The sequence below is a fragment of the Mesoplodon densirostris genome, chromosome 6 (assembly GCF_025265405.1).
Source record: "Mesoplodon densirostris isolate mMesDen1 chromosome 6, mMesDen1 primary haplotype, whole genome shotgun sequence".
Taxonomy (NCBI): Eukaryota; Metazoa; Chordata; class Mammalia; order Artiodactyla; family Ziphiidae; genus Mesoplodon; species Mesoplodon densirostris.
Window position 1 is genome coordinate 51,799,999 of NC_082666.1, and position 14,157 is coordinate 51,814,155.

Below are 14,157 nucleotides of genomic sequence, written 5' to 3' on the forward strand. Positions count from 1 at the left end.
TTAAACCTTCCTCTTCTACCTATGAAATCAGAAAGATTAAAATATACCTGGAAGGTGACATTATAATAAAAATATCATGTTCAAGAATCGAGCAACTCTCTACTTATGAATATAACAAAAATCACAGAGTATAAAATACCAAATAGTAAAAAAAAAAAAAAAAAAAGGTTTAGAAGACATTGATTTAAGAAAGGAGGTTGTTACCAACCAAATTTGTCCTAAGTTGGTATAATTAAATGTGAACATTTCCTTCTGTCTCTTTAAAGAGTCTTAAGACTCAACCACATTGACTATATGTTATTTTAAAAGATGTATCAATATATGGACTGAAATGTTGTTGAGAGGGTTTTATTTTATTAGATTAATATTTCTTTTAGGGTTGGAAATAGTTAAGTTGAGAATCAAAGTGCTGAATCAAAGTCACTGAAGCTTATGGTGTTTCAATGCTCTAAATAGGAAATGTACTTATTTTGTATATTTTGGCTGTTCGGTGAAAAGTTATATAAATCTAACTATAAGTTTAATTTAAAGATATATTAGGGAAATACATTTTTAAACTATATATACTGCTTTTCCTAGAGAAAGGGAGAAAACGGTTGGTTGGTACAGGGTAAAGTTTATCTTCCTTTAACCGCAGGACCCCATGAAAAGCTAAAAGCTTCTCCAAGAGAAGAGACAGGAAGAGGATGCAGACTAGTTCCTTCTGATATGCTATGAAGTTGCAAAGTTTACCAAGTAGTGTGTACATAGTAGCAAAATCTCAGAAGGAACCACTTTGACCTGGGGAAATGTTCCTGAAATATTCTGCCATCAGCCCATTTGTTTATTCCCTGGAGTTTCCTTTCCAAAAATATAAATAAAAACTATTGCTGACAGGTTCCTTGTCTCTTTACTCATGCAGTTTATCAGTGTATCTTAACCTTTTTTTTCATTACTGTCCCCCTAAGGAGACTTCTGTAGACTATTGTTTTCCCAGTCACCTCCCATGAATTTTTTATATTACAGATGTGTATCTGTTTATGTACAGTGACCCTTTGGAAGGCCACACACCTTTATAGTTAGTATCTAAAATTTTTTTTTACCCTACCCCCAAGAAGTAATTTTGCCCCCTTGGGAGTGATATTGCTCCATTAAGAAGCATAGAGTACACTAAGAAAATCAGGTGAGTTCCAATTATAACTTCAAGGGTCAAAGGGAGGCAGTTCACAAAAGGGGAATGTAAAATTCATTATCTCTGAAAGATGAACCAGAATATTATAAACCTCTTATGGTGATTTCCAGATAGAAAAAGTTTCTTGTGGGGGATGGTATTAAGAGAGGAAAAACAATTTATATGCTTGGCTTAAATTAACACTTAAAAATAACTGACTAAATGAAATTAATTGTAGGGGTCAGATAATTCAAACTTTAAAAGGGAAACTTTCAGTAAAATCCTTATCATAGTAACAAACCGGATTTTTATCTCCATTGAAGCCAGTTCTCATTCTTTTTTAATTCTACATCTCTGGAGAAGACTACGTTTTTAAAAGAAATGTAAACACAAAGTATAAAAGTATGAAAGGAATACAAAGTCCTGATTATTGAATTCATTTCCTGGTATTGATATTTACCCTTTTAAAAAATGTATGTTTCTCGACAGCCATTATACAAAGGTAGCTTAAAGGAGGCAAAAACTTGTTGAATTAATACTGACCTTAGAAAATGAAAAATTTTAAACTATGATCTAAAACACAAAACAGAAGTTTCTTAGATAAAATAATTAAACATAAAATTCTTCAGCTTATAGAAAAAAGAAAATAAAGATGTAAAAACACTCATAGTTGTATACATCCAAAATAATTGAAAATGGGATCTTGAAGAGATATTTGCACACTTATGTTCACTGCAGCAGGATTTCACAATAGCCTAGAGGTGGAAATAACCTAAATGTCCACCAACAAATGAATGAATAATGAAAATGTGGTATGTACATACTACAGAATATTATTCAGCCTTAAAAATAAATCCTGTCACGTGTCACAACACAGATGAACCTTGAGAACATTATGATGTGAACTAAACTGGTCACAAAAAGGCAAATATTGCATGACTCCACTTATATGAGGTATCTAAAATAGTCAAACTTTTAGAAACATAAAGTAGAGTGTGGTTAGCAGGAGCTCAAGAGGAGGAAATGGGGAGCTGCTGTTCAATGGTATAAGTTTCAGTTTTGCAAGATGAATATGTTCTAGAGATCTGTTGAACTAACAGTGTGTAGATAGTTAACACTACTATACTGTACACTTACAGATAGTTAGGATGGTAAATTTTGTGTGTTTTTTATCACAATTAAAAAAATACTCATAGTTAAACCAACAGTAGGTATAAATCAAATTTAGAATGCACCTACTCCACTTATGTGGAATTCAGATATACAAATAAAACTATGGCAAACAAACTTTAAGCAAATCTGGGCAGATAAAATAAATGTACAGAATGACAATTTTCCACCTATATCATCAATTTAAATTCAACTGCATATTAATAGAGTTCAATATGCATTTATGGATTCACAATCCTTTATATAAAACTCCTAGGCAGTTGTGTTTTAGAATGCAGAATTCTTTGAATTTTAGAAAAGTAATATAGTGTATATACTGATTATTATATAACTCCCATGACAGGGTCTGAGGCAGCAACCCGACATCAAGTAGATGAATATACTTCTGCAGCAAAAAGTATGCACAGTCACATTAGGTCGGATAATTAAATAGCCTCATGTCAGTTCAGGTCAGGTTAGGTTTTGCTATAAAGAGCTTTTTTAGATTTGGGGATTCCAGATAAAGGGATATTATGGAAACTATTCCATTTTGGGAACCTTTCAACATTTTTAAGTTAGCAAATAGTGACTTCCTTCTCCATGATCTCACAAACTGCCAGAGTAATTTCAAGTAGATAAATAAAACATAGCTAATTCAAAGTCACCATACACCATCATAGTTAGAATCCACCACTTCAAAAAACCAAAGATACTATACAAATTTTGACTTGACTTTATCCTAGGCTCTTTAAGCTCAATTATGTATATTTGTTTCTAATCTCTACCTGCACTATCCAAATGGCAGCCACTAGCCACATATGACTTTTGAGCACTGGAATGTGTCCAGTCCAAATTGAGATGGGCTGTAACTGTAAAATCTCATTGATCATTTTATATTGACTACATGTTGAAATGATAATATTTTGAATACAGGGGTTAAATATAATATATTATTAAAATTCACCTGTCTCTTTTTACTTTTTTAATGTGGCAACTAGGAAATTCAAAATATATATGTGGCTGGCATTACATTTCTTTTGGACAATGCTGCTCTAGTCTCACGTTAGTCATAATGGCTGAGACTATAAATAAAACATTACCACCTCTAGGATACCTCTCCTAACTACCCAAGACCACAGTGGATATGAGCCCCATGCACGTCCATTGCTCCTTATCCTTCTATCATAACACTGTTTCATTACACTTCAATTGTTTGTTTGTCATTCCACCAGATTACAAGTTTCTTGAGGAAACAGACTGGATTTTTTTTTTTTAATCCCTGTATACCCAAGTTACAGCAAAGGCATAAAGCAAATACTCAATAAATGTTAAATGAGTGAGAATATCCCAATGAATTACTATTAAGTTGATAAGAAAAGTCACACAAAATTCTGAGCCTATGAATGACTGCAGCAATAGGCAGTCATAAATTATATCCTCAGTCTTTCAAAAAAAATCAAAGAGAATAACATTAGATTTTAAAAGTTCCAGTTTGTTACAGAAAAAAAGGATATTAAAATCTAGGTTGGGGCTTCCCTGGTGGCGCAGTTGTTGAGAGTCCGCCTGCCGATGCAGGGGACACGGGTTCGTGCCCCAGTCCGGGAAGATCCCACATGCCACGGAGCGGATGGGCCCCTGAGCCATGGCCACTGAGCCTGCGTGTCCGGAGCCTGTGCTCCGCAATGGGAGAGGCCACAACAGTGAGAGGCCCGTGTACCGAAAAACAAACAAACAAACAAACAAACAAAAAATCTAGGTTGTTTCCTCACCTGAAGTCAGATTCCTAGCCGTACTTTGTGATTTCTGCATTTCAGTAGATTTAAAATTGAGATCATCCTGCATCATCTTCAGCTCTTGATTGGTGATAGAGGATATCTGTTTCATACGATTTATATTCTGTATTTGCAGAGACATAAAAGTGGAAAAAATTCCACTGATTTAACTTTCCAATAAAACTCTTGAAAATGCTGCTAAAGGACTGGATGTTTTGAAAGGGTATTCTTTTTTGAAATACATCATTCATTATATATATATTTTATAAAAGAATACAGTGAGATTCAAAGTGGTTTTCTCAATAAGGAGAGGTTAAATTAAAATTCAGAATTGTTTCTTTTACATTTGCTTTATTTTAATGTAGAAAAAATTCAAATATTCTATTTTAGGAACTGACTGGATTTTTAAAACACTTAGAATATTGAAGAGACCACGCATTTTTCCTCCTATGGTACCACACAATAGTAGCTGCTCAATAAATGTTTTTTGAGGAATCAAGATACTTATTAGGTATCCTGTACTCTTACATAATAGTGAACCACTGCAGTTTTTGAGTTGTATTTAGAAAGGTAATCACAGTAAAAATAATGAAGACACTAAGACAGGCACATGGTACTTACTCGACTACAGTGCTCCAGGAGTGCAACAATGTTGGCTTCTATCTGTGCCTTCCTTTCCAGTTCCTGGTTCTTAGTTTCCTCAAAAGTCTCAATAAAGGCTGCCAATTGAAAAATATGATGAGATGCTACTGTTGATATAGATAAACACTACACAAGCTCTGATTTGTAGGTGTGAAAAGTACTTTTTAGAAATTCAAGGCAAATTTTAAACTATCACTGTTTAATTTTTTATTAACCCAAGGGTAATTAAATTACTCAATAAGAACATTTCTACATACTTTCAGACTTTTAAAGTTTGTTATGACCCTAATACAAATAAACTAAAAATTTATAAATTTGGGCTCAGAAGTAACATTTGATAAAATGGAGATGAGAATAAATCCTATGTTTTTACACTAGGATCTCATTGATACATCTACAATTAACATCTATAATTAGCCACTAACTTTACTTCGGAAAATATTACTAACTACCTTTTTTACCTGAAAATTTAGTATTTTATAATGCCAAATTAGTCTCAACTAAGTAAGTTTAGTAATTTATTGTTACAAGTAAATATTCTAAGAAATCCTCCTTTTTCTTCTCTAACATAGAATTAGTACATAATTTGCTCTTACTTACATTCTTAAAGTATTTCTATGGATCTTCCAAAATTAACTTAAAATAATTTTACTATTAGCATGAAACAACAAATTAATTTTGAGATAATTTTTGGTACTTGCTGAGATTTTAAAGAAATCTTGGGATATCGTTAAGCCAGAGGTGGTAATTACTGCTTTATAACATGTTTTTTCTATGAAGGTAACAATTGACCTCAGACCTATAAAAATGTCAGATTTTAGAATGATAATTTAAAAAGGAAACCAGTAATCATTAATATAGTCAATTTTTGTAAACTTATGAATGTACAACATAAGTTTAAGTGAAGATCTATTTACAAAGTCAAATTCAGATTTTTTTTTCAGGTTTTTAAAAAAAGTGAATAAGAAGCTACAATAGAAGGCTACTAAAGCTTCAGTTAGTGATAGAGCCAAGAAACAAAATCAGAGGTGAGGGCTAATAAATAATGAGATAAGTACTATGAAAAGCTTAAAAAAAGGTGAAAGATATTAAAGCTGAAGCATGTAAAAGAGAACATTCAACAATCAATGAGTGGTCTATAGACTATACAGACTATAAACGTACATATTAGCTTTAGAATCTATCCCTAACACACAGTCATACACATACATACACATGTACAAAATCTTTCTAGAATTCTCTACCCATCTAAACTATGCTAGATATTTAGTAATACTTCAAGGCAAATGCTTTGAATGTCCACACTTCTGCACTTCTATTATTAGTCATTATATCTTCTCAAAATGAGATCTCTGATTCAGTATAAATGAACAACTGAGAATATATTTTCACATCTATAAGATTATCACTTACTGTCCATATTTTCCTCCCTATTTTTTAGCTCCTTGTACTTCTGATTCATTTCACCTATAAGAGATAAAAAATTTAACATTAGTTTCAAGAACTTAAGATATAGTACTCTAAATTAGAAATATCTCTTAGGTTCTCTATATGTCACTAGTCATTAAATATTCAGTATTTTCAATTAGGTGAAATTCATTTACATTGACTTACAGGATCTTTCAAAACAGCTATATATATATATGTATGTTTGACCATTTGGAAAGAACAATCCCCTGACTGGAAAGGACTGAAAGACTCTCCAATGGTTCTCTATTTCACTTCCAACTTGGAGCTATTCAACCTACGCATGAACACACTGGTGACGGGAAACATAAGCTCCCATGAAATTTCATTTCATCTCTGAATAGCTCATAACAGCAAACAAGATGGCAGGGTTACTTACCTCACAGAGCTTAAAGTCTAGAGATTTAACAATTAAAATGTACTAAGTGCTATCATATGAAAGTAAAGGGTGCTATAGCAGCACACAGCAAGGACAATTAATCTAGTTCAGGGATTCAGGAAATTTTCCTCTAAAGAAGTAATATTTAAGCGGCATTATAAAGAATGGATGAATAGGAGTTACTTGGTCAAAATATAGAAGGAGTTGAAAGTCAAAGCATTATAAGTACAGAAATATGAAAGTGAGGATGAATATGGTAGCACAGAAAACCGAAAGAGTCCTGAGGCAGAGAATGTGAAGTGAAAAAGTGGCACAAAGATGAGGCAGGTTATGAGAGACCTTATAAGACACATGTTATAAAAGTTTGGATTCTCTCCTAAGGGCCAAGATTACTGAAGAATTTTAAGCAGAGGAATAAAATTATCAACTTGCATTTCTGATCTGGAGAATAAAAGAGAAGTAAGAGTGGAGGCAGTAAGACCAGTTAGGAGGTTGTCAAAGTAATCCAAATGAAAGATGAAGACTGCCTGGTGGCAATTAGGATGTAAGGTAGAGGATCTTCATTTGAGACATTTAAGAGCCAGAGTGAGGTGAGGATTTTGGTGAGGGTCAGAGAGGGAGAAGTATGACTCCCAGGTTTCTGGCTTGGGCAGTCGAGGACATTGTGGTACTGAAAAATAAATAAAAAGCAAATTGAGGAAGAAACTGCTTGCAACAGTTTTAGACATGTTGCATTTAATATATGTAAAAGACATGATTAAAAGGGCAAAAATCCATGGCCCATACAGATGGATGAAATCGGACACTTTAGCTGCATAAAGGGACCATTAGTAGAGGTGGATCATGATTATTTTAGAAAAAGAGGATTTTCAGTGTAACAGAAATTGAGATTTGGAGGCTCAGGGCTATTTTCCTGAACTAGTGAGATGGCTGCAGTCCTGTGCTCCCACGGCCCCAGGTAGAGAAAGCAGAATAAATTTGTGCTTGATCCAATCTGTACAGTTTCTTCATTAAAGTCAGTTAGATCTTAGCATTCTGGAGAAACAAAGGAAGCTTACTAAGACAATGCCTAGCAAAGATGGAGAGAATAAGAGACTCCTAAGGGTGTTCCTGGTAAGAAGCTGGCATTTAGAAGGACTTTAGGAAGAAGATTTCTAAGAAAATGGGGGAGCCAATAGTTAATAGTTAGTCCAGAGGCTAAAACCCATTGGTCAGCCTGTGTTCTATATATCCTCCTATAAGCTCTACGGTTTTGCCAAGTACCGGCTAGAGCAGCAATAACATTAGGGAGTGGAGGTAGATAGTCAGAATAGAGCCCCTAATTACATGGAGGCTATGGACTTCCACTTGTATACTTGCTTAGGTGGGAAGTGAGTTACGAGTACACAAAGGTGATGGCAAAGTCAGAGACCCAGGTCAGCAGACAGCTTTTCTGCTTTCTGGTCTTAAAACATTTTTCCCAAATTCACTGAGGACAATCCTTATACAGAGAAAACCTTGTCAAGGCCCCCACCACCAGTACTCGTAGTAAAAAGCTGAAAGCTACTGTAAAAGGATAGTAAATACCCAGAGGTCATGAATTCCAAGCCAGTGAACACTCAGAACGAATGGGAAACATTTGGTTCACTCTAAGACTTTGGATGCATTAACAACTTTACTGATCAGTTCAGATGATCAACAATGGTCTCAGAGCATACTGATGCAGCATGATTAGTTGTAAGGGGAAGGGGAGAGATCTTTTTGTTTTACTAATAACAAAGTTTGTATATGATTAAGTTTTTTTTTGAAAAATACGTTATAGACAGATTAAGATTAGCCCTATAATGATGTTACCATTCAGTAATTTATGGCAATAGTTTTTTGGTGGGAAACAAAGAGAAAGAATATGAGCTTGCAGCATACATGATCTGGAATATCCTCACAAGAGGCTGATATGCTCGTAAATATTATATAACATACGTGAAGTAGCAGAAAAGCTAGTATCTGCTGAATCTGCCATGGCCTAGGTTTCTAAAAAAGTCCTAGTTCCTTGTGTGAGAAGTTGTCCTCCTGGGAGACTGGTCAGGCATTAAGGGATTAAGAAGAAGGCCTGCATCCTAGGCTTTATAGGCATTTAACTACCTTCTTATCTTTCCTCTTCTAAACTTAAGAGAATTTCCTACACATGCTGTTTCCAGCTCCTCATCTTGCTATTAGACCTTACGACACTGCAATGAGGCTTCTCCTCCTGACATTCCGATGAAATAGTTCACAGTAAGATTATATGACTCCTTAATTATCAAATCCAAGGGGCAGTTTCAAGTTATCTTACTCTGTAATATCTGACACTATTGATACATCCTTTCTTCTTCCAATTTTTTTTCCGCTTATGTTTTTTGTTGCTTGGGGGTTGGGCTTTTCTGGTTTTTCTTACTCTCAGATCATCCTTCTTTGTCTTCTCTTCATAACTTTCCCTTTCTTCATTTAAATTCTGGATTCTGCTCTTCGTTGACTTCTAATGCTACATTATATCCAAGGAAATCCCACTCATTCTTGTGGTTTAAAAACTCTTAAATTTGACCTTTTTCCTAATTTTCAGATTGCTTTATCCAATTGTTTACTACATATATTCATGTGGGCACATTTCATGATATCCTAATACACAGCCTATCCATAATTAAATGCATCAGTCTTCCCCCTCAAAGTCTGTACCCCTCTGTATTGCCTATTATGTTTGAAAGCCCTTCACCATAAACTTATCATCCAAGTCAGAAACCTGGGAGATTCCTCCCTCCTTCTCCCCTCAAATCCATGCTCCAAGTTGCCATCAGATTGAGCTGGAAGACATATCTGGTCAATGTCTCCCAGCTATACAGCTGGCCAGCTAGATTAGTTAGGACAGAGCTCCCATATATTTTAGCAAATTCCCAAGCTTCGTAAAACCTCCTCCCATATCACTGTTGCTAAAAAGAGAAGAGATCAGGGCCCTAGTGAACTCCTCTATTTTGTGATTTCTCAGTTGGTGGATTAATATCTGAGCTTCTCATGAGAGGAAATGTACAGATGTGGGCAGTCCTAAAGTAGGGTAAAATATAGGGCTTGTTACCAAATCTATCCTTAGATTTAATATTATAGGAGAGGACAAGATCATAGACAGGGGAAGCTAATCAGTTATCACACTGGGGGTGCAAAGCAGGCCAGAAAAAGGGTCTAATCATTGTAGAAAGATCAACAATGAAGAGACCAAAGGAGAGGGAAAAGGACAAGTTCATAAAATGAGGGTTATTTTAGAGCTATCCTCAAACTCTGAGTATTTGATGTGATCATAGTTCTACATAATTTATCTCTTCCAAGTTTAGTGAGTACCTATTATGTGCCAGATACTATAATAGGTGCTGGGGATATCAAAATGAAGAAGACAGTTCCCACTCTATCCTAGAAGGGTGTACAATCTGTTAGGTGAACAAAAGCAAAAAGTTACAATGCAACATAAGTAATGTAACTAAGCTATATATGAAGTACTATGATAACTAGATGGGTGAAAAAGTTCAGTAGGCTTTTACATAGAAAGTATCATATCAGCAAGACACTTTAACAGGTAACGGAGGAATTATAGAGATGAATAAGATATTTTCCTTCAAGAAATTTATGCTCTAGTAAGACAAGTACCCCAAAATTTCCACTATAAATTCAGACCTCTTTCCCCTTACAAGGGGAAAGAAGAAATGAGTACAGACTGTTACAGAAGACTTGGGAAATTGTAGAAAGGACACTATTGCTTTTTGATACTCTCAGCTATAGCCAGACAGTGGAGTAAGGGAACTAGGCGCTTCTTCCAGCACTAAAGGGCTGAGTACCACCATAACCACCTTTCTCCTCACTTGTCAGTAAGGTCGTCTGACTCTTTTACCTCACTATCATAAAATGTTCTCTTGAATCAAGGCTTAACAGAGCAATCTTGGCTTTTATACTCTGAGAAGCAGTTCTGACCCTGGAGAAGGGTCTGATCACCATTTTCCAGAACAGGTAGCTACTCCAATCTTCCCTCATGACCAGTGTACAACAAGGCACAAGCTAGTGACTCCCCTGGCTGCAAGGCCCCCAAGTCAGCAGACCTACTGATTTTAGAGGTGAAAAAGTAGCAGATAGCAAATAAAATTAGAGAGGAGGGGCAAAAATAAACACCAAGGTACTTTTGCTGGAAGGTAGGATTCTTTCCTTTCTAGCACTTGGGGTCCTTCTGAGGCAAGCTAAATATCCCGGTACCTTCGAGCGATCAGTACCTTCAAGTGTTCCCTATGTGGCAGAGTTTCAGTCTTGTTATCATTCTGCTCATTCTACTCTTAGTCCAGTTCTTCTGGACTAAGAGTTCATTCTACTCTTACTCCAGTTCTTCTTCATTCCTTTTTTTTTTTTTTTTTTTTTCTTTTTGCGGTATGTGGGCCTCTCACTGTTGTGGCCTCTCCCGTTGCGGAGCACAGGCTCCGGATGTGCAGGCCCAGCGGCCATGGCTCACGGGCCCAGCCGCTCCGCGGCATATGGGATCCTCCCAGACCGGGGCACGAACCCGTATCCCCTGCATCGGCAGGCGGACTCTTAACCACTGCGCCACCAGGGAGGCCCTTCTTCATTCCTTTTAAAGTATGATGCCAAGAAACAGGATTCCAAGCAGACTACCACTTCTCATAGTCCATATATTCATCTTTTGTTAATGCAGTCTAGGATTCCAGCTGTTCTGGAGGCTGTATCACATGAATTCACATTGAGCAGTTATCTAAACCCACTCTAACATTTTCACATATTTTAGTAAGATACAGCACTTTCTCCTCCCCCACGCCTGCTTCAATTTTAATTAGTTTTGGAGTCCTATTAAACTTCATCTTTTTACATTCAGTCTCTCTCTCACCTACTTTTCACACATCACTATAGCAGTAAGTGATAAACTAATATATCAAATACTGCTAAACTGGTATGCTAAAATGAGTACATATAAGTTTAATGTTTTAAACTAACTTTTAGCTTCAAGCTTCACCCAATTTATCAATTATACATTAAACAAAATGTTTTAAATTTTGGCAGGAAAGTTTCTTTACAGCTATGCAGACAAGGTCTGATTGTTCTATCTACTAGAGACGCTTAAAATATATACAATAAAAATTCTCTAAATATGTAAAAGTTAAGTTATTGCCTAAAATCTCACCATTTCTAAAGAAAACAAAAAGGACTATGAAGAAGTTTGTTTCAACAGAGTAATATCCATAAAATCAGATGGTATAATGAGTAATCCTTGGCATGTATACTAAACACAATGTAAGTTCTTAATTATTTCCTAAAGCAGTGGTTATCAAACTTTAGCATGCATCGGAATCATCAGGAGGGTTTGTTGAAACACAATTTGCTAAGTCCTATTCCCAAGGTTTCATGTTTAGTAGGTCTGGGGTAGAGTCCAAGAAGTTTTATTTCTAACAAGTTTCAGATGGTGATGAAGTGCCTGGTCTGAAGATAATACCACCATACTAATGAATAGTTTAACCAATCCCCAAATTGAACAATAAGCAATGATTCATTCTTCTTCATTGTATGTATATTGAGAAGCTACAAAACAGCAATGTAAAGATGCCATTTGAAACTCAGATACCAGCTGATAAACTGAATATATTATCCTGTACATCCTGGGGAAAATACTTTCCAAATATGTTTTGGGAAAATCTCCAGGAAAGTTATTAAAGTTTCAGTTTATAAATTAATAGCATTACATATGGTCACCTTATCTTTGATAAAGGAGGCAAGAATATACAATGGAGAAAAGAAAGCCTCTTCAATAAGTGGTGCTGGGAAAACTGGACAGCTACATGTAAAAGAATGAAATTAGAACACTCCCTAACACCATATACAAAAATAAACTCAAAATGAATTAAAGACTTAACCGTAAGGCCAGACACTATAAAACTCCTAGAGGAAAACATAGGCAGAACACTCTATGATATAAATCACAGCAAGATCCTTTTTGACCCACCTCCTAGAGAAATGGAAATAAAAACAAAAATAAACAAATGGGACCTAATGAAACTTCAAAGCTTTTGCACAGCAAAGGAAACCATAAACAAGACGAAAAGACAACCCTCAGAATGGGAGAAAATATTTGCAAATGAAGCAACGGACAAAGGATTAATCTCCAAAATTTATAAACAGCTCATGCAGCTCAATAGCAAAAAAACAAACAACCCAATCCAAAAATGGGCAGAAGACTTAAATAGGCATTTCTCCAAAGAAGATATACAGACTGCCAACAAACACATGAAAGAATGCTCAACATCATTAGAGAAATGCAAATTAAAACTACAATGAGATATCATCTCACACCAGTCAGAATGGCCATCATCAAAAAATCTAGAAACAATAAATGCTGGAGAGGGTGTGGAGAAAAGGGAACACTCTTGCACTGCTGGTGGGAATGTGAATTGATACAGCCACTATGGAGAACAGTATGGAGATTCCTTAAAAAACTACAAATAGAACTACCATATGACCCAGCAATCCCACTACTAGGCATATACCCTGAGAACACCATAATTCAAAAAGAGACATGTACCAAAATGTTCATTGCAGCTCTATTCACAATAGCCCGGAGATGGAAACAACCTAAGTGTCCATCATCAGATGAATGGATAAAGAAGATGTGGCACATATATACAATGGAATATTACTCAGCCATAAAAAGAAACAAAACTGAGCTATTTGTAATGAGGTGGATAGACCTAGAATATGTCATACAGAGTGAAGTAAGTCAGAAAGAGAAAGACAAATACCGTATGCTAACACATATATATGGAATTTAAGAAAAAAAAATGTCATGAAGAACCTAGGGGCAAGATGGGAATAAAGATGCAGACCTACTAGAGAATGGACTTGAGGACACGGGGAGGGGGAAGGGTAAGCTGGGACAAAGTGAGAGAGTGGTAGTGTATATATGGACATATATACACTACCAAATGTAAAATAGATAGCTAGCAGGAAGCAGTTGCATAGCACAGGGAGATCAGCTCGGTACTTTGCGACCAGCTAGAAGGGTGGGATAGGGAGGGTGGGAGGGAGGGAGATGCAAGAGGGAAGAGATATGGGGATAAATGTATATGTATAACTGATTCACTTTGTTATAAAGCAAAAACTAACACACCATTGTAAAGCAATTATACTCCAATAAAAATGTTTAAAAAAAGCAGATTTCTAATCAGAAACAATGTAAATGAGAAGACAGTGGATCAACATCTCTAAAGTACTGAAAGATAAAATCTGTCAACCTTGACTATACCCAGCAAAAATATCCTTTGAAAATGAAGGCAAATAGGCATTTTCAGACATACAAAAGCTGAAAGCATTCATCACCAGCAGACCATAACTACAAAAAATGTTTAAAGTCCTACAAGCAGAGAGAGAAAGATCCCAGATGGAAATCTGGAATCTACATTAAGGACTGAAGAACAGCAGAAATGGTAACGACTTGGGTAAACAGTAAGATTTTGCTCCTTATTCGTAATCTTTTAAAAATATAATTGACTGTCAAAAATAATAGCTATGCAAAATGGATATCTCAGAAATAACTAAATTTCCTTGTCAAT

At 35.6% G+C, this 14,157-nt stretch overlaps 1 protein-coding gene across 3 annotated transcripts in view; it reads right to left on the reverse strand.

The window, feature by feature from the left end:
* Positions 1–14,157, reverse strand: part of IFT74 (intraflagellar transport 74) — an 85,876-nt gene that overhangs the window by 11,495 nt on the left and 60,224 nt on the right. For all 3 annotated transcript variants that reach the window (XM_060100880.1, XM_060100882.1, XM_060100881.1), the window contains 3 exons: positions 6,127–6,180; positions 4,693–4,790; positions 4,069–4,195 (listed from right to left, as the gene is read on the reverse strand). In XM_060100880.1, coding sequence (XP_059956863.1) covers positions 4,069–4,195; positions 4,693–4,790; positions 6,127–6,180 — 279 coding nt within the window. The remainder of the gene's footprint in view (positions 1–4,068; positions 4,196–4,692; positions 4,791–6,126; positions 6,181–14,157) is intronic.